The sequence below is a fragment of the Myripristis murdjan genome, chromosome 4 (assembly GCF_902150065.1).
Source record: "Myripristis murdjan chromosome 4, fMyrMur1.1, whole genome shotgun sequence".
Classification (NCBI taxonomy): Eukaryota; Metazoa; Chordata; class Actinopteri; order Holocentriformes; family Holocentridae; genus Myripristis; species Myripristis murdjan.
The window spans coordinates 13,980,695-14,002,548 of record NC_043983.1 but is presented as its reverse complement, the minus strand read 5'-3'; the positions used below and the strand labels follow the sequence as shown (position 1 = coordinate 14,002,548).

Below are 21,854 nucleotides of genomic sequence, written 5' to 3'. Positions count from 1 at the left end.
CCATCTGAGAAACAAACAAACAAACAAACAAACAAACAAACCCAAAACGACAATGACAGTTCCACAGTCTTAGTATTTCTTTACCGGCTGATGCAGGGAAGAGTGGGAGAATGAGAGAGCAGAGGGAGTGATTGAGTGATTTCCTTGGTGGCCATTGGAAATCATTAGGTTAGGGGCGCCGGGATAAGAAAGGGTATGAGGAGAGCCGCATCATGACACCAGTGCTGTAGTCATCAGGCTCAAAGGTCACGACCCCAGACAGACTCCATCACTGTCCCACACCCACACATCGAAGAATGGAGTAAGATGCTGACTGGCTGCCCCAGTCTATGGCAGAAAAGCTTGACGACATCTAGGATGACATGGATGAGACAGATTAGCGCGGAACAGGAGTGAATAGAATTGAATATGATTTAAATAAAACACACACATGCACCTGCACAGACACGCTCTGCTAGGAACAGCAAGGCGAAACAGGTTACAGGTCAATCAATGAATCAGTGACTGACATGGCAGTCTAACCCTTCTTTTTGATGCAGTCCTGCAGACGCTGCAGTGGTGCCGTGACCTAGCTTTGGATACAGGCATGCCATATAGCATGGACTAAATGAAAAAGAATAATTGCCAAAGTGCAAGGGTCACTGAATAGACATGTTGAAAAAGCAGGGAAAAATTGATAGTCACATGCACATTTCACACTTGCACACTTTTACAGAAAAAGAAGCCGAAAAAATACTTTCAGTGCTGCTTGACGGAATAGATGTCGAATTTATAGATGGGTAAAAGTGGCCTGATATGCAACAGGAGGGATGAATTTAAATATTGTCTGTATAAAGACACCTAATTCATCACCAACCACTGAATACGTTTGGCTGCTGAAACGAGATCCAAAATGCACTGACTGCTAATAAACCATCCTCATAGTGGCAGAAATATGATAGTGCAGGGTAACCCATATGAACCTCATTAATACAACACAAGCAAATCTATTTATTCAGACGGTTGAGAGAAAATGATTGCCTCAATTCTCCATCTGGTTTCTCTCTTGCTCTCCCCCTCTCTGCTTTCTTCTCTTCTCTTCTCTTCTCTTCTCTTCTCTTCTCTTCTCTTCTCTTCTCTTCTCTTCTCTTCTCTAGTTGCATCATCTTCTCCTATGCATCATTTTTTACTGCATATATTTATGTTTCTTTGCTTGTTTGTGTATGTGTGGCAGTCAACTTGAGGTCATATTGTTTGGCTTTCACCCATCGCCCAAAGAGCCTTGAGGCTTTAAACACCAAATCCTGCCCTCACCATATTCCCTAAACATGTTTCCCACCTACCCCGATCCCTGGACTCTTCTCATCCCTCATTCTATCCTTTCCCACCCTCCCATATTCTCCTCTGCTTCTTTTGTCTTGCTTGTCAGAAGTGGTTGGGCTGGTGATGCTGGGCAGGCTGCTGGGAGCTTTTGGACATGGTGATGCTTTGGACCGGACATAGGGAATGGGAAGACTGGGCAGGCCAGGCCTTCATCTAACATAATACTTCTCTATCTAGCTTCTACTTTTATGTTGTTGTTTTTTCCCCTCTCCTTTCCTCTCCTCTCCTCTCCTCTCCTCTCCTCTCCTCTCCTCTGCTCTCCTCTAATCTCCTTCTTCTCGGTTCATCCTGTGGAGAACTAGTGCCCTAATGTTGTTCATGGCTCAGTAACAGCACATAAGAGCTTATATGTTGCAACCAGTGTGTCAGATTTTTTTTCTGCCTCTGTCCCAGTGCATTATAGTTGACATTTTTCCAGCACCACTGTGCTCAGATGAAGTTTATGCCTTCCTAAGTGTGAAAGTGTCCCCTGTTTGTGTTTACAATGACATCATCCTAATCAGCTTTTTCTCTGGTGTGCCTCTGTTGCAGGTTGTGCATTCCTCACCTACTGCGCCCGCGAGTCGGCCATCAAAGCCCAGAACGCCCTCCATGAACAGAAAACACTGCCAGGGGTAGGTCTCTCTCTCTCTCTCTCTCACTCTCTCTCTCTCTCTCCCTCCCTCCCTCTCTTTTCATCCCCTCTCCTATCTTTCTCTTCTCTCTCTCTCTTTCTCTCTCTCTCTCCATCCTCTATGGCAGTCAACCATGCCATCTGCACCCGGCTACACACCAGCCGGCATTCTCCTTGCACAGTCCCAGAGATGAAAAACCCTTTGGAAAGCAATTCAATCAATAGCCCACCCTTTTGAAGGCCTGGTTTCAACTTTTTCATGTGTCTGTTCTCCGGGGGATATTGCCAGCATTGATCAGATCCTCTCCGCCCTGTGCTTTTGAGGCAGTCACATCAAATGACAATTTGTTTTGTTCTTCGCATTTTTAGGCAAATGTCTCCATTTGCGGGGATTGCTTGTAGCTTTTAACAAAAAAAAAGAAAAAAAAAAAAGGTAAAACTGAACTTACCAGGAAAGACAAATCATGTGAAGAAGAGGAAAAAATGCACTATATATTGTAGGTGAATTGGTATTTATGGGGTTTGCACCTGTATTTGTGTCAGCTGTTTTTGCATTTACGTGTGTGGTTGAATATGTGTATCTCTGCATATATCTGTGTAATATTCTTGTAGTATTCTCATAGCATTTGTCTCAAGTATAGATAGTAAGTGACAAGGGCAGTACAGAGAGAGAGAGAGAGAGAGAGAAAGAGAGAGGGAGAGAAAGAGAAAGAGAAGGAGAGAGAAGCAGGGTCCCCCACAGAGGCAGCATGGCTTAACATGGCCAGATCAAGCTTGCACTGGGGAGAGACATCAGTAGAGAGGCACCCCAACCCCCACCTCTCCGACAGAAGACAAAGAGCCCGACAAGCCCAGCCAAAAGGCACATGTTTCACATTAAAGATGCAAATACAACTACGAAAAAACTTTGAACGTGTTTTCCTGGTGGTTTTCCTTGAAAAACAAGTTGTTTCTTTTATCCTGCAAATTTGCCAAACGTGAGGCTGGGAGGCGTTTTCCTCTCTCTTTCTTCTGCTTAAAAAGCATTTTTTATAATAAGACAGAAAATAAAATAAAAAAAAAAAATCTTTGAGAAAATGCCAGAGGATGTGTTCATGGGAGGCTATAACTGTGTTTAGCAATGTGTTAAAAAGGGGGTGGGGGATCTTTGTCTCTCTTTCTCCATCTCTGTCTCTTTCTCCTTTTTTTTTTCTCCTTCCATGAATGTCTTCTGGTCTGGCCTGCAAATTCGTTTCTCTCGCGCATCTCACAGCCACTAATTGCGCCTGCCTTGCCAGCCTTTCAGAGCTTCCGCAAGGGTTGACCCACCATTGGGATTAAATGGTACTGTAGCTGCGACTGAATATATAAATGAGGGGCATGAGAGCACAAATGCAGGCACCAACAAGACCAATGCTCCTGCCTGCTCCTCCTCCTCCTCCTCCTCCTCCTCCTCCTCCTCCTCCTCCTCTCTTTTGCCTGCTCCAAGAGGAGAGCAGATCTCCAAACCATCTGGGCTCTGAAACATTTAACAACCATCCGGATGGAGCGCTATTAAACAGAACTACTCCCATGTAAGAGGAAATTAACAGCACTTAATGCTCATGAATGTGCATGCATGACACATATGTACAGTATTTACACATTTCTGGACAATAGCTTATGCAAGAACGATTTTATATGTTGCCTGTTTTTCATGCACTTGGAATCTGGGAGCTTCTCTGTTTTGCACACACACACACAACAAACACACACACACACACACACACACACGCAGGCTTTGAAAGTTACCGCGCATCACTCGTGAGTGATGAAACTGTTACCCTTTCTTGTATCTTTCAGTCCTGCTTTAGCCCTCCCGCTGGCCTCCCTGTCCAACTCTCGCCCCCCTCCCACCTCTCGTCTCCCCTTTCCCCCACCGCTCCTGTGCCGCTACTCTTCCTGAGACAGAGCGTGTCATAGAAATGTAACAGGCAGACGTTGATGGGTGTCAGGCCTCACAGAGGAGGCAGCGCTGATGTTCCCTTTCCTTTGCTTTCCCTACACCTTCACGCACACACTGGTGGTCCACGGGAACACAGGCAGTGTGTTTCATCCTCAAAGCAAACAGAGAATACACACAACATATAAGCATACAACACTGGAGCACCATATAGCTACAGTCGGTCCCTAAACATCCTGTGGAGCCTATTGGTCGAAGCAAAAGCGGAGGAGAGAGGTAGACAAACAGGATACACTGGGTATGACAGAGATAAGACGAAAAGGCCGATTAAGACAGAAGGATAAGAATGGCTCATATAGAAAAAGAGATTATGGTTGTATCAAACAGAACATTTTATGACAAATACCGCGCTGCGTATTGGCGCGTGTGTACGTGCGTTGTGTACATATGTGCATGTGCATGTGCATGCTGTGAGCCGGAAAGCCTCTCTGTGCCCCCTCCCCTCCCTCTCCTGTCCTCCTTTGTCCAGCCGTCCTCCCTCTAAATCTTTTGCGAAATGACCCCTGTTGCTTCAGCGCTTGATGGTAAGTAGATATGCCAGTTGTTTGTTTGCAAAATCCTGCTTGATATGCAGTTTGCCAGGGGCTATGGTGTAATTAATGTAAACTAGGATTCCCCGGGAGATGAGTTATGAGTTATTAACGTCTGCGTTTTGTCATTAACTCCTTCATCACTGATCCTCTGCGAGGGGGCCTTGCCTGTCATCGGATCACTGCGGTGACTAATCAATATCTAGATCGTTGTGAATGTTTGAGGCTGGATTTTTATCAAAGCACTAAAATCCTGCTGCACCCTGCATACTACAAACTAGTAAAATTGCTAAAATGGCTAAAAACTAACCTTGCAGTACATAAAAATTTAGTCTGAGTCTCATGCAAAGGCTTTACTATTTTTCTCTAGTGGAACACTGCACATAAAGACACAAATGCATATAGGGATGTATCCTCTGTCATACACACGTGCCAGTACACACACAGAATCCAGCATGCATGGGCTCACACACACCTAATACAACCCGAAGTGCTCTAGAAAACAGCCTTGGTGTTCTTGGATGTTATTATACATGTCCACATGTTAGACATTAGCTGCTGAGGGGAACAGTATGGCCTAATGGAAGTGTACTGGACTAGAATATAGATACTGTGGTGCAGTGTGATGGGGGCCTTGGGGATGCAGGTACCTGACGTAAGTTTGGCCACCAAGTAGGAGAGGCTCTGACAGCTTACAAGGTGTGTGTTGCTTGGCACTGTAAGCAGTATGCCTGTGTGTGTGTGTGTGTGTGTGTGTGTGTGTGTGTGTGTGTGTGTGTGTGTGTGTGTGTGTGTGTGTGTGTGTGTGTGTGTTGTAAGCTAGTTTGGTGTTGTAGCCAGCCCTATGTGGATACAGGTCGCAGTGTGCAACAGCAGCCTGTCATGATCACACATCGCCCACCACAGTGATGCACAAATATTGTATTTGTAAACTGTTTTGTGCTCGTGTGTTTCTGATGGACATGCACTACTTTTTACAGATAGTACATACTTGTAGTTTTGTGTGTGTTTATTTATTTTAAACCCCACGCACATCAGTAACGTACATCACCAAGTAGAATCTGAAACATCCTTATAAACAACCTAAAACCTTAATACTGAAATACTTACCTTGGGAAATTGAAGTAAAGATGCGGGAGCGTCTCATCTCTAGGAGTGAAGATATCATCAACCAACCAAGTAATGCAAATGCAAAATATATAATGCAATTCAATATATAATTTACTGAAGCGTTGAAATTTTAAAGTAAAATAGTATGTGATGATGTAAATGATGTAATGTTGATCTGACAGCAGGTTCTCTCTCAAGTTGTCCATTGAAAAATACAGCATTATATTGCAGATTGCTGTGCAGTCTGGCAGAAAAAAAAAAAAAAAAAACAGGATGTTACAGAAGAGAATGGCACTAATTACAGGACATTACTGTTAACAGGTAAACATGGAAAGGTGAAGGAAAAGTGCTGGATCTGAAATAAAAATTTTTTGACCGATGCAGCAACAGGATATTTTTAGTTTTGGCTAAAATATCAGATTTCATTTTGTCAATTTCAACTTTGGGACACATCTGCCAGCCAGGCTCTGCTGTCTCCAGGAACACAACCACAACCTGTTCAGCAGACAGTCTGTCACTTTTTCTCTTGGGCATTCAGAGCTGCATTGTGAAGGCGACCTCCGTTGACTAGCCCCCGGTAAGTTACCACTTTTATACTGCCTGCATCAAAATGGCAGAAAATGGCATTTGCATCAGGTAATGTTATGTTTATCAAGGAAATGAGACTGTAAGGCTGTCTCCAGTTGCTGTCTCTGCCATTGAGCACAATGGTAGCGAGATAACAAGGCTGTGGGGAAAAGTTTCACAAAATTAATGTATAATGTTCTACTTTAGATGTATTCGCTGAAATTACCACATCAGCATTTTTTTTTAATGAATGACTACTATAGTGAAGCAGCATTGTTTTGCACATTGGCAAAAAATTTAAGTAAGATTGGTAAGACATTTTCTAATTTTCTATTAAGATATATTTCTTCTTCTTTACATTAGGCCTTTAGCATTATTTTACATTTCTAAATTCTAAATAAATTGTTAATCAGCATTAATTTGAAAGATGGTTATGTATTTTGTTTTTGTACTTTTTTTTAGTTGTCTGCCACTACAGCCAATGACACTGCAGGATTAATTGTGGCTGTAAGTAAATTACTGTCAACGTGAATAAAGTGTGGACAGCTGCGCTGTTGTTTGCAGAATGACAGTTTAAGACTGAAGTTTTTCTTGGCCTAAGCATTGCCTGACACCATTTCCATTCCATCACTATCGTTTTAACTGGATCATTGGTGTGAATAGATCTACCTGTCACATTTATAGACTGATGTCAGCTGAATGAAGAATATTCTTGTTTGACTCTGTTTCTCAGAAGCTGCGCAGACATCAGTCTGAGAGGGGCACAAAAGGGAACCATGAGAAGGTGCTGAGCAACATGAGGGAGACAACATGGCCATAAAGAAAGCAACATCACTGGATCTGTGTTTGTGGACATTCATCTGTTCATTCATTTGTCTGATATTTCACTGACCCACTCATTCATGCGTGCGCACACACACACTCACACACATAATGGGGAAAATGTTAAATTCACCATTATTTCACTGACTAGAAGTTAGCCCCGTGAGAGAATGTATAATAATGACTATTCTGTTCATAAGTGTCACACTTTTCACTTTTAATCTGCCAATCCATCTATAGACAGTTGTTGAATATCCAAATATTACCAGATGGGGATCACTGAGATTACATCTTATACTGGCCCACGGCGTGAGGTGTATTAATTTGGGGGACCTTAACACCGAAAAGGTTGAGAACCACTGCACTAAGCCACTCACTCACTCACTCACTCACTCACTCACTCACTCACTCACTCACTCACTCACTCACTCACTCACTCACACACTAAATAGACTGCTGCTTAAAACTTTTAACATTTTTTGTATCCAAAAAAACAAAACAAAACAAAAAAACCTAAACAGGCAGTCCTTGTAATGCTTTAGTGACATGATGTTCTTTTAATAAATGTTTGATGAGAAACTGCAAAATGAACATTGACAGTTTTTATTTCTGTATGATGATGATGTTGATGATGGTAACAATAATATTTACAATAACATTATTTTATTATCCTCAAACACAGGTTGCATAATGCAAATACACAGTAATTCACTCGCAAATGGGCCAGTATTGTTCTGTGAATTTAAAAAGAATACAATAAAGAACTTTACATTTCTTCCCAGTAAAATACTGGAATTATAAAATCCAGTAGAAACCTGTAAACACTACAGTACTTTGCAGGCAAAGATGCTGCCAGGTAATTACTGCAAATTTAGAGTGAACATTTTCACTGAATCTCAGAGGAGCGTCTGAGTTTTACCATACTCCATCATACACGTGGATGTCATAAACATATTTATAAAAAAAATTATAAAAAACATTAATAGTTTCAGCTGGAAAAAACACAACAGAAACAGACATTTGAGGCCCTATGGTGGCTGCTGCTTGCGGTTGGTTTGTGTATGTCTTTGTGTGTGTGTGTGTGTGTGTGTGTGTGTGTGTGTCAGAGATATCTACACAAGGCTGCAAGAGATTTACTCCACCCAGCTCAGCATCATGAGAAAATCCTGCATCCTTCACACTACCCACCCATCCCCTGCTCCCCCAACACCACCACCACCACCACTCCTCAAACTCCAGCCTCTCACTGCCACTCCTCAAATCCGCCAGATCCAAGAAATAATCTCAATCGCCGTCGCTAGTCTATCTGCTATAGCCAGCATTAAAAAACATGCCCCCCCCTCTCTCCCCTCCCTTTTTATCATGCTAGCAGTGTGGATAACAGTGATTGTCTTGGAGAGGCAGCAGTGAATGCATGTTTGCAGCATGCATTCACTGCTGGTATTAGTACAGTTCGACCTGGGGTGAGTGTAAGAGGCTGGCAGTGATTCAGGAGGCAGGTTTATGGAAATAGCATCCGCATTAAAAACCCAATGAGAGCAGGGAGAAGATTATGCTCCGACACACACATGTGGGCTCCAGCAATGTCAACACTCTAAGTAGATCCCCTCCCTCTCAATCGCCTCCCTCTCCCTCCGTCTCCATTCCTGTCTCCCTCTCGCTCTCTCACTCTTGCGCTGTGCCCTTTCCTGCACACATACCTGCACAACCAGCCTGCTGCACACTGTTGTGATATTTGTGCTTGTGCTCGGATGCCAGTGAATTTGTGTTTGTGCGCACACGTGTGTGCACGTGCGCTCAGGCATGTGTATTAGCATTTGTGTGTGTGAATGTGCCAAGCCGTAATAGGATGTGTGAGGAGCAGGGAGCGGTGCGTGGCTGTGTTGTGGAGCCGACCTTGTGCTGTGGAAATGAGGCTGGCCTGCCGTGGAGCCTTGCCTCAACACACTGCAACACCTCAGCTTACCCAGCCCTCTATTGGGCTTCACACACACACATACACACACACATGCACATGCACACACACACAAATTCCTTTTACCCAGGGGCTAAATAAAATCTAAATTCTAACGAGTCCCCCCTCCCTGGCTACAGGGCCTCCCATCCTGCCAACACCGATTGGCTTCACGCTGACCAGTCCGCTCCTCTTCTGCCCCCACCCCCCACCCCCCATTCAACACAGGCACGTACACACACACACACACACACACACACACACACACACCTCCAACCTTCACACAAATGCAGCATTGAATTATTTAGCCTTTGCGTCAGCCAGCCGAGTGCGCAAGCAAGCTGGACTGTGGTTGATGAGCAGGTGGATGGGATAGCATGCAAGTGTGAGTATGTGCGCACACAGTATCTATGCGTGTGTGTGTGTGTGTGTGTGTTTGTGCGTAAGCAGGAAAGGGATCCAAGTGGAGAGGAAGGAGCAGAAACAGGCATAGCGAAGGTCTCTTTCTTCTTTAAAATACACCTCCTGCTCTGTGAACTGTACAAGGCCGCGCTGTGGATTTAGCCACATAATAGACTTTACATAATGAAAATGAAATATTGTTGCACCCTCTCTGTCTAGCTGACTGTATTTATCACAGCCATCAGCTTGCGTGCAATTTGTTAACAGCAACATTCCCATTGGGTTTTACTTTTGCAAGACATCAAAGCCTCTATGATTAAGGAATACGTTTGATTTAAGGAAGAAGAAAACACGCACATTAAACCTTGCTTTAAAGAAAACTCACGACTTGCTGATGAGTGTATGCTAGCATGCTTACTGTGTGCTTGGCACTCTGTGAGTTTGTGTTTGGGAGTCTGACAGCTCATGGAGTCATTCTCCGAGGTCTATTCTATTTTTCTTTTTTTCCCCAACAACCTTTGTTGATGCATTGTGATGACAGTAAAGACGGCAGTGTGGATTGTGGTCCTCTAATGGTTTTATGTCTGTGGCCCAGGCTGTCTCTGAGGTTATTACCCAAGCCAACTCACGCTGATTAATAGAAGGAGTGGATGGTGTCATAAAAGAAGTCTGGGAGAGTGAGAGCTACCGTGTGTGTGAGTGTATCAGTGAGTGTGTATTGGGGGTGTTATCTACAGTATATGCAAGAACCCACTTTTAAAGTTTCATCTTCACTGCATGCTTACTCTAGGTTGCACTGTGCAACACTGGCACGCAGAAATATTACTGCAGTGCCAGCGGCAGCATGTAAGCACAATAAAGGTAGTTTTCTTTGAGTGTTACTGTGTGTGTGTGTGTGTGTACCTGTGTGTGTGTGTGTGTGGCTGTTATAATGGCACATGGGTGTAATGTGCACGCAGTAAAGAGCTGCTGTACCAGAGTGCTCCTAAGGGAACTGAATCTCCGCACCCCAAGAGCGTGCACTTGCACACACACAGAGACATGCGCTCACACGAATATACACACCCCTGAAGCAGAAAGGCTAGAAATAGACTAAAACACACAGGGCTAACTGTTGGACCCATCACAGTGTTGCTTCTTTTTCACCTTGTCTCTCTCTCTCTCCCTCTCTGTCTCTCTCTATCGCTCTCTCTGCCTCCCTCCCCCCCAGCCCCCCGCCCCTCTCCCCTTTGTTCCCCTCCTTCTTCTATGTGGTAGATTAGCCACATATTTAGACAAGGCTTCCTCTCCCCGGGGGATTGGCTTCCAAGGGTATTTAGCAAAGAGCTGGATCTGCACTCTGCACCTGCCTTTAGAGAATAAACAGCACGCATGAAACAGTGAAATGCGTTTCATCGCTAAATTCCTCTCCATTTCCATTTGTATATTATTTTTTTAATGCAATGCTTCTGCTTTTACTTGCTTTTGGGAACACTGTTGTCATGCTGTAATGTCCAAGTATGAGTTGCATTAGAAATTCAATTCAACTCACTGCCAGAAAATTCCATCTTAAAAAGTAATTTAGTCTTACATTCAGTGTTAAAATCTTGTTTTTATTCAATCAACTAAAAAAAAAAATACTAGTGGGATGAGTAGTCAATTTTTTTTCTCCAGAATTTTCTTGAATCGAGTGTTATTTTCTTGTTGCTTGTTTGCTGATCTGCCTTATCCTGCCATGTCTCTACATATTCCCAGTTCTCAGCAAAGTTCCTGAAAGAAATGAAACTTCATTCGAAACAAGTGGGTTTAGCTCATCGTGTTGGCAGATTTTTTTTCACCTGTTACAAGAAAAACAAAATTTTAACACTGAATATGAGATGCTACGATGGAGATTTTATTGAAAAAATCTCTTATAGAAACATTTAAAAAATCGTTAGTAAATGACAGGAAAAAGGTGCATACCTTTATGTTGTTTTAACTATTAAAACCAAATAATATACATGATATCAGAAATGGCAAGAATTCTTTGAGTTTGTTGTGAGTTGCAGTCCTCATCAGTCTGGATGACCGTATTTCAACCCCGTCTGTGACATTAGCTCTGATGACAGAACAGTGCTGCTCTCAGCTCCCCCTCCCACTGCTCAGCCCTACGACTGGCCGACTGTGTTGTGGAAGGAGAGACATAGCTTGGAATACCAAAATAATCCACCACACACCCTGCCCATTAAGCCACTTCACAGCGAGAAGTGTGCTATTTCTTTTCTGAGGTACAGGTTAGCAAAAAAGCTGAATTATTAATGTTTTTGATATTTTTAGCCTGTTTAACCTATTTCTGGTTGTGGCTGGAGACTGCTCGCCCGCCTGTCTGCGAGATTGAATCATGTGACATGGCTGTGATCTGGGTTAGAGAGCTGAGAGTTGTGCATGTAATGGAAGAAACTGTGTGTGTGCTTGTGTGTGTGTGTGTGTGTGTGCCTGTGTGTGATTGTGACTGTTACAGTCTCTGTCTTTAGCTTGGTACAGTGACGGTCTGATGTCAGTCTGGCACTGTGAAGCATCACCTGTACCAACGGGGCCGGACCAGATGGGTCTGGTTTCATTCCAGGCCAGCGGGCATGGCAGAGCAGAGCCGAGCGGGAGGAGAGGAAGGCCCAGATACTCTGACTGACAATCCATCTTTGAGTCCCTGTACAGGCCTGTACAGGTGTGCCACTGCCCGCAGACACAGAGAGTGGGAGGGTGGAGGGGGGCACAGGTGGATGATAAACTGTGGCCCTGAATAGAGGGATGTGTGTGTGCGTGCATATGTGTGCCTGTGCATGTGCTCGTTTTGAGTGTTTGCATCCATGTGCAAGTGTGTGCGCTCTAGTGTTTCTGTATTGAAAAATAAAAAAAGAGAATATATTAACTCCCCAAAAACAGGACATGCAAATGGACAAGATGACAGTTTAGGGGGCACAGGCGAACATAGCCGAGAACATGTCACTTTCTTCAATAATGAAGAGCACACTTAAGACGCATCTCCCTGCATGGCTAATCGGAGCTGACATCCCACTGGCTGGACCTTGTGCCTTTGGGAGAGTGAGGGGGATGAGTAAGGAGTGTGAGAGAAATTAGAGGAAGGCGGGGGTGAAGTGACAGAATGGTTGAAATATTGAGGGAATGAGAGGGGAAGGAGAAGGGGTCACAGGGTCATGTTGACAGCTCGGAGTCATACCTTCAGTGTGTGTGTATGCATGCGTGTTGGTGTACTCGATTGAGATGGCAACCCATTCCCCCAGTTGTGTTATACCGAACCAGGGGGAGCTCATTTGTAAGGCAGATCTGGCCGTGCGGCGGTGCGGCGTCCGCAGAGAGAGGGTAAGGGGGCTGCACGGCATGACAGCCAGCATTTGTCAGCAAAAAACACAACTAATGCAATACAGTACACATGGCTGGAGGGCAAGGAGACGGGGGTGAGTGACAGGAGGCATGAGTGGAAGCAGCCTGTGGCAGCCTTCCATCGTGCCTACCGAGGCCCCCAGCCTCCCTGGCCTGTCCCAGCCCCCCGTCCCGGCCCAGATAGCAGCGCTGAGGCACAGGGGGGAGAGCAGGGGGACAGTGTGCAAGGGCCTGGGGAGTAATGACACGGAATACAAGTGTAGGGGGAGCGATAGTGATGGGCCTGCTCATGTGGACGTGTGTATTTGCATTGCAGAGGAGAGGGCTGTCAGTAGGGGCTCTCTGAGGGAGGCTGCATCAGGGCGATAGGTGGCGGTGAAGGCTTCTGTCATCTTTGCTGCAGAGGGCTCGGCCACACTATACAGCTGAGCTAGCACAGGGAAGATCAAACACGTCAACACATTTCAACGTTCCTAGGTATTATGATTTGGTCAGTCTTTTTTTTTTTTATTTTTCACTTTCCTCAAACTTGGATTTCATCTGACACTTCATTGGAGGGAATCTGTTCTGTCTATCATGGCAGTCTTAAAGCTCCCATGATGGATAAGAAGTAAGCTGGATGGTTGAAGAACAGCAGAAAATATAAATTATATAGTTTTGTGCCAGCAGCTATAGTCTGTGGCCTCTAAACTATTTTGGTCCCAGCTGCATTAAGAGGCAGCTTTTAATAATTTAGAGTAAAACAGTATACTGGATGTCTTCCAGGCAGCAAGCTCACATTTAGGTGAAACACTAAATCCCCCCACCCGCACTCCCACTCCAACCCCAAAACGATACCAGGCCGGCATTCGATACCCGTGAAGGGCTTGTAGGGACACACACATCGCTGAGTTGTGTTGTTGTTTGCAGAGGCTGTTGGCACTGTGGAGGGTTCAGCATTAGTGTGTGTATGTGCGTGCATGTGTGATGTCACCGTGAGTGGTCTCCTTCTCTAGTGGGTCCCCGCGGCTCCCCGCATGGCCGTGGCAAACACATACGCATGCCATGTTTAGGAGAATGCAATTTAGAGCCCCGCCGCTCTGCAGGGTTAACCAGTGTGCATCCTTTTATGTGCTCATGTAAGTTCTCCCCTCATTTTTCTCTGACAGGAAGTAGCTCTGTGAAGTCAGATTGGAAGTCGAAAAGAGGAAATGGGAAAGAGTGAGAAAAAGACGAAGATTTGTGAATTACGGAGAGGAGGCGATAGAAGGGGAAGGGGTTGGGCTGGGGGGGGGGGGAGAGAGGGGGGAGGCTGTGAAACGGAATGAGAAATAAGAGGAGAGATATTTGAATCAGTGAGTTGTGAAGATGAAGAAATGAGATGGAGGGAGTGAGATAAAGTGAAATGGAGAGAGGGAAATGGAGGATGGGAGGTTTTGATGGAAGGCTTCACTGCCTGGCCAGGACTGGTGGTTTTAACCTGTATGTATGAGACCAGATCAGAGAGTAGCAACACAACAGCAGTCCCTCTATTGTAGAATTCCGTGATGAAGTCCAAAGGCCTCCCAGAGGCAATTATTAAGTTGTCAGTGTGGTGCTCGCGAGTTGAATATACACTGCCTCTCAGTCATACTGGAATATGGACTGTGATTCACCAAAAGAAGAAGAAGAAAAAAAGACAAAACGGGAGAGGCAGGAGAAATAAAATGTACCAAAGATTAAAGAACCAAAGCAATCATACAGCTTTGATCCATCCTGATCCCCAGATGATCCATGTTTTTCATATGGAACCAGAGTCTATTGTTTGCCTAGGTTTGTCAATACATTAATACATGGGAGCAACGGGGGCCATAAAACCTCCTGCAGCAGTTCACTGGATGAAACACTGAGGCAAAGCAATGCATCTTATCCCTGTGCCTCTCTTTCTGTCCCCGAGTACTGAATATGGCTTTGTATTTACAGACCATATAACTGTGCTTGTGGGTGGCGGTATTGTACTGTACTACATGTTACATATGTGTAATACTACATGTACTAGACATATATTTTGTCTTATAGCTGATAAGGCATGTGTTTTGTATTTTTAATCAAACCACATTTTTTTTAGTGCCATCAGCTATTAAATATTTGAATGTTTCTTGCTTACAGTCTGTTAAATACTATAACCTAAAATAAAAATTAACTTTATGATTTTCTGATGCCTCCACAAAAATATATATTTAGATAATTGAGTTAATATCCTAAATGACTAGTCAACCAATGTCCAAATAACTAACGACTACTAGTTGACAAGAGAAATCTCGGGTCGGGGGCAGCCCCAGAACAGGCTTAGGAAGCTGACAGAAGTGACTTAGTCATGAAACTTATACAGTCGGCCTTCAAATAGGCATCTGTAATGGTCTTTCTGGTCTTTTTGCAAAAATGAGTATTTGGCATTGTGCTATACAATCCCTAAAGAACGATGATGGAAACATTTTGCAAGGTCTAGCCATACCACATTGTGAAAATATGATTGTGAATCCATATTTTTGTTTTGTTTTGTGTATGTCATGGTATGCCATGATGCGTGTTTGTGAAATATGTTTTGTGAACTACATGCTGTTGTGTGTTCACCCACAAAAATAAATGTCTGAAAGAAAAACAAATTAAAGAAAGTTGGTGACCAGATGACCCACACTGGTATTCATGTGGAAGTCTTTATTTTTTCTCCCTTCATTCACATTATTTTAAACAGCCCCACAAAAGTCTTACTGAGCAATTACATGGTTATAGTATACTAGTTAAATATGAGGATGAAGGAGTGCAGGCCCAGAGTGTGCAACTAATTCTAACTGCTGTATCAAGTGCTACAGTTTTGTGATGCAGCTGGCTTGAACTTGGCCAGACATTTTGCATTTTAATTATGAATAAATTTCAGACAGCATCCTTACATAGGAAAACTAATATCACAGTCAAGGACTATGATTTCTCTGTCATGTGTCTAAATCAGATTTTGTAACCATTCTGACATGAATAGTTTTTGTAACCTATCCTCAGAGAGGGTATCTGTAAATGAACTAGAATAAAATAGAAAGTCTGTCCTACTAATTTCCATTGTTAGCATTCTTAATTTAATTAATCATTTTTGTGATCGGCTCTATGCCAGCCTCTACATGGTGAAAATCAATTCTGAGATCAGTGCATTTTCATATAGCTTAGAGCGAACCCTTTGTTACGTTTTCAGTGTGGCTCGGTAGGTTGCTTTGGCTTCTGACCAGGAGTAGCCCTTAATGAAATGTTGATTGATTTGGATTTGTATAAAAATGTGCAATTATAAACGTCTGTCGCTTCTGCCTTTGCCTTTGCAGAGATGGGCAGTGCCTTCTACAGCAGATAATATCCGGGCACTAATAATTATAAATCATGAGAAGACAGAAGTCTTTTGATGTCACTTTGGTCTGCGCCAGAAAACTCTGGATATGCAGAAGCCGCAGTAATGTAGCCTAGTAAAATATATTTGTGAAGTGATGGGTGCCTTCCCTGCAATTTTATGATTTAGTTTGCTTTAATAACGGGTTGCCATCCGTGCTCAAATTACCTAGTGGGAAATAAGCATATGCGCACCTCTACAGTTTCATAGACATACTTGATGCTTGATTGTGCACTGCTGTTGCAACTGATGGGCTGCAGTCTGAATGTGAGCAGCAGCACTGTTGATGTTTCACCTAAAATTTCAGAGCTCTCCAACTTTTTAGGGTTGATAATGACATTTTTGGCACAGCGTCATTTTATTTGGAGCTGATTTCAGGCGTAGCATCCTGCATATGAAAAAATGCAATACTCTCCATTTCTTTTCGGTTTTTCATCACATGTATAAGATGCCTCTCTATCTCGGTCTGAATGTCTTAATGGTTACAGAGGATTAGATGTTAAGGAATCATTGTGAAGTGTGCAGAATATGCTCACAAGGTAGACTCGCACAAGGATGCGCATGTGATTTTGTGAGTGTGCAAGATAGTTTTCTCTTGTCATCACACAACATCGCTAATGGGGCTCAGGCAAATGATTACCATGGCAACTTGGGCCGCCACACGGCTTACATGAGCGCGTGCAGTCACACACACAAACACGGAGAGCTGTGCATATATAGGCACAATCCATTAGGCAGTGGGGCAGAGGACAAGACAGCACATTTATTTACCGAGTTTATTTTACCTGTATTCTTGATTTATTATTTATGGATCTATCAATCTGCGTGACACTGCTGCAGCACATCGGGTTTGGCTGGCTGCTTTGTTCCATATTTCCCCGTCTGTCAGTCTCAATCTATCTGTCTGCCTTTCTGGCCTCTCCTTTGTCCATTCAAACAGTATCTGGCCATGCAAGCTCTCTCCCTCCTCTTCTCACTCTTCCTCTCTATCTTATCTCTTTCTCTGTCTTTGTCATCAGACTGGTTCCTTTGATTCTTTGATCTTATATTCCATCTCTAAAACATTTTAAATTATGATGATGACTTGCAAATTTATCTCAGATTAACTTGATGGGTTCAGCTTGTACCCGGTCGCCTCATGGGTGCACTTTTACCGCAGGATTATTAATATAGTCTTGAAATGCTACTCTAGTTCCCCTCTGTCAAGTCTGGTAAAGGCCAGGGCACTTTGTTCACCGCTCTCCTTCATCTCCTCCTCCTTCAGTCCATTCTTTTTCCTCGCAGTTCCTTCACCTTCCTGGGCTGCCTGGATCCTACCAGTTGCCAGACTTAACTAACTTCACACCAAGACAAACAGGAAAACGTCAATGGGACAGTGAAAGTCTCTCATGTCTTCCGACACATCTAAAAGCACTTAGCCTGCGTCTGCTGAATGACCAGCATCTGATAATGCCAGATTTATTATAGGGGCCGTTCACAGTGAAAGCCCTGTGGGTATACGCTGGCCAGCTATAGCTACTCTGCCTGTTTTTTTTTTTTTTTTTTCAGGTTGTGGCAAAGAACTGAGAATAAAAGCCATCTCTCTCTCTCCCTCTCTCTCTCTGTCTCTCTCTCATCACTGCTATCTTCTACAGCCCTGCCCCCCCCGTATTGAAGATGCTTGATAGTGGTTTGGCTGTAGCTTACAGAAATAGGACATACAGTAATAAAGGAGGAAGAGGATGACAGGTTATCTAAGGATCAGTATGGTGCGCTACCAAAAGAAAATAAGAAATTACAAATATCAAGCAAATGCCAGACCACCTCAGTCCTGCCTATCAAAACACAGCTCCTAAGCTGAGCTGTAAATCCAGGCTTTTTTTTTTTTTTTTTTTTTTTTTTGCTGCAAACCAAATAGGCATTCCTTCTTGCTACAAACAAGAAGAACGAAATATTGCGTGGGTTCTGTGGGGATGGAGCTGTGAAGGTAAAAAGTGTGTTTGATAGCTCAATGTTTCGTCTCTTGGTCTGTCACAATGATATCTGGCTATGTCAGATACATCTGTATAGGTGTGCTGGATGCTAGCAGACCAGCATGGAGTTGGTTTGAAATGCGGGAATAAGATAGCTGCTACAAAGCCAGTGACAAACAGCATCAGGAACCAAGGGGACTGCTGCAGCACAGCCACCTCGCAACATGTTTTTTTTTTTTCTTTATTTTTTTTTTCTTTATTTTTTTTCTTTTATTTTTTCAGAGTGGCAACACACAGAGCTCGTAAGACAAATCCTTTCTAATAGGAAGCCTCTAGGGCTGCAGAGGAGCACGGTCGATACAGAGGGACAAAGAGGGCTTTGAAGATGGCCTATCTCTGCCTCCCTCCAAATGAAAAGGCAAGAGAGGGGCCCACAGGGACCGAGTCAGGCTAAGTTTCTATTAGCACTATCTACATAACACCTAAGATGTCCCTGTGTTCGATGTGACAGCCTCCAGATTAACTCACATTAGGGAAAACAACAAAGCCCAGGGTGCTGCATCGTCTCCTATTGCCTGGAAGACAGTGAGAGATGGGATATTTATCTGACTGGCACAGAAACAAGGGCATTCAAAAACACCAACTCAAACATGGAAATAGAAATACATTTGTTGTTTCCTGATTTGCTCATTTAGAAATGTTGTCAAGACATTTTAGTAGCCACAGACTTAATCTCTCTTAAATCCCTGATCTTTTTTTTTTTTTCTTACATTTTATAAATGGTTACTTTTTGGGGAATGAAGATAACAAGATCTTCTATGGTTGATGCAGCCCATAGTGAATAATGTTCACAAAAATCATCACTAGAGGCGTAAACTGTTCCCGAGATTTAAAATGACAGCATAGACATTGAAATATTCCGTCTTTGTTCAGTTTTAACAATGCATTTTTCCACAGTAATACCCCTTGTTCTAGCTGAGGCATTATCCACCAGTCACTATTTGGAGCTATCACACTGTTGTGAAACACATTATGTTCTACCTGTGTGTTTGACACTCTGTGTGTCAGTCTTTGGTTTGACTAATGGTTTTCTTCTGATGCAGAGCTGGATGGAATCTCTTAGTGTCACCATGTGAATTGAAAACATGATGAACAAAATGGACGTCCTCTCGCTTTTCAAACTGCAGGTGTTTGTTGTTGTGCTCTGCTGAGAAGCCTCAATGATGGGTGGATATGCATAAAGGAATTTGTGTGTATGTGTGCATGTCTGTGCATCCATGAGCCCATATGTGTGTGTGTGTGTGTGTGCGTGTAGAGCTGTCACAGAGGCAAAGTTAACACTGTGTGGCAGATGTCTCCGGGGCCATGTATGTCCTGTGACTCTGAGCCTAGTGAGTTAAACCTTAAGCCCCTTTGGCCCTGCAATGAGTATCATTAGTCCAGGGTGAATCAAATTAAGATCATTGCCTCAAATGAAAAGGCTTAGCTTGGCTGAAGAGCACAGTGCAGGGGTTGTTTAGGGTTCCATTGGGTTGCCGTGGGTTACAGGATGAAGGCGGTTTCTCTCTCCTGTTGAGAAAATGTGGAAATAGCTTCTCCCCTTGAGCCAAAATGGGCTCTAATGCGTTGCCTCTTCCTTTTGATGTTGACTGTAAATATGAATGGACTGGGGGCTGGGGCTGTGTTTGTATAGAAATCTTTTTTTGGAGATGTTTGTGAATGTCCATGGAAAGCAACAGTGACAGCAAGAGAACACTGAGTACCCATGATTACTGTGCACTTAAATGTCTTTGTGGCTCTGCTTTAATGAGGCCATTAGAAAATTAATGGAATGCATTCAACACATCATATTCTTCATTGTTCATCACAAAACATTCTGAGATAAATTTACCAAAGTAGGCTACGTGTTGTGGGAATGTGACTACTGTTCGAAGTAAAGAGAAATGATGATAGGAGATGCGACTGTCTTAATATTGCAGGGCTGTGTTGAAGGAAGGCATTGCATCTTGAGCTTTCACCATCCTACGCGCTCCCACGTCAAGCCCATATATTTAGCAGGGGGAAAAGCTTTTTTCTTCTTCGTGTGCTGTGGTGCAAGAGGTGCACGGGGGTTCTGAAATGTTTGTCTTTGTTCTCCTGGCGGAGTTTTCACTGCGTAGGCGTTCACAGTTTCTAGGAGCACCTCGGGAATGCATTTCAACAGATGGAGGTTTTAACTGGAGTGTTGGCTTCCAAAATCAGGGCTATACGCTTTTGTAGCCTGCTATTTTAATTTGTTTGTTTGCTTGTTTATTTGTTTGCTTATGTGTTGTTTTCCAGCTGGATTATCATAGTGTGTTGACAACAGATGAGTTGTACTGCCATCATTGCAACAGAGGTGCTGCTGTTGAATTGTTTTCATGCTGTAGGTTTGAACTGCTGATTAAATATTTCTGACGTACTTTTGATATGTCTGGATCAATGCTGCTTTCATAGCACAAGCAATTAGTGTTTTTAGCATCGTTCATATCTTCATATCTAAAAAAGAACATTGTGCCTTATAATAATGCAGCATTTTATTGCTAACACTCAGAGCCACAAAGGACTGGGCCCAGCTGTTGATGTTGCTGTCCGTGGTGCTGAAACAGCCAGCAGCATAGTCACCATTTCGTCATGATGTAAACTCGTCTGTTTCTCTTTAATATGAATTATGAGTGTGTCCAGTTCTCAATGATATACTCACATCTTTTGAAATTTTATTTTTCTTTTCCCTCTGGCCTTTGGGAGTAAAGAGGGAGAGTGTGGTACCAGTGGTCCACAATTCAATAGTTGTGACCTGAATTAAATGTGTACGATTTCAGCTATAGACTGTTTTCTGTGAAAAATGCACATTAAAGAAAATATTTTTTGCAAGGCAAAACAATTCTTACCACCTCAGGGCAAAACTCCAGTGTGTTATGACACCCATCCAGTAGACTGCCTTCCGTCTTTGTGTCTAAAACACATTTCTTATTCGATTTGACAACCTCAGAAAAGAGTAATTGCTTTTCTGACCTGTAATTTTAGCTCAGCCTTTGTATAAACCAAAATGCATGCCTTTGATTTATGTCTTTTGTCATGCTGCAGAACTGCTTTGAATTACCTGAACCCATATGGGCCTGGCTGTAATGGTACTATTCAGCTCTCCTTGGCTGAGCTGTTGACAGATTCAACATTTTTGATCCGCATTGTGTTTTTTGTTGTGTTTTGTTTTGTTAGTCTAATTAATGAGTTCCATGATGATGATGCATTATCCCATCCTTTCCACTAAATCACATGCAGGGTAAAATGTTCTGTATTTCCATCTGTATGCTGTTTATGTGTACGACTGAAATACTTCAAGGACTTGTTTGTCGGGAAAAAGCACTCGCTTGCGTTCTATCCATCTTCTTTTTTCTTTTTTTCTCTCCTCTCTCTCACCCATTCTTTTGCTTTTTGTCTCTCTCACTCTCCCGGTCTTGGTCTCTCCCCACCTCTCTCCTCCATATTTCCATCTTAGTCTCTCCTGTCCCCATCAAAGCCATTTTTCTCTTCGCTCAGCGGTGGCGGCACTCCTCTCGGGATTGTGGGTGCTGGAGCGCCGCAGGCTTCCCTGGAGCCAGAACGTAGCCTACAAACACTCTGTATAAGACCAGACAGGACTCCTTTATATTAGTCCTGCTTAAATATAGTACATCCACCCAATATCTGGATTTTGTATCAATGGAGGAGGGGAGGAAAAGGACCTGTTTTCCAATATAGGCCAAGGCAGAAATCTGCAGTATACCAATTTGTGCAAATGATATGTTTTTTTTT

The 21,854-nt window shown here is 43.3% G+C and overlaps 1 protein-coding gene across 7 annotated transcripts in view; it reads left to right on the top strand.

Annotated features, from left to right (window-relative positions):
• Positions 1-21,854, top strand: part of celf5a (cugbp, Elav-like family member 5a) — a 205,296-nt gene that overhangs the window by 19,569 nt on the left and 163,873 nt on the right. For all 7 annotated transcript variants that reach the window (XM_030049947.1, XM_030049946.1, XM_030049942.1 and 4 more), the window contains exon 5: positions 1,894-1,976. In XM_030049947.1, coding sequence (XP_029905807.1) covers positions 1,894-1,976 — 83 coding nt within the window. The remainder of the gene's footprint in view (positions 1-1,893; positions 1,977-21,854) is intronic.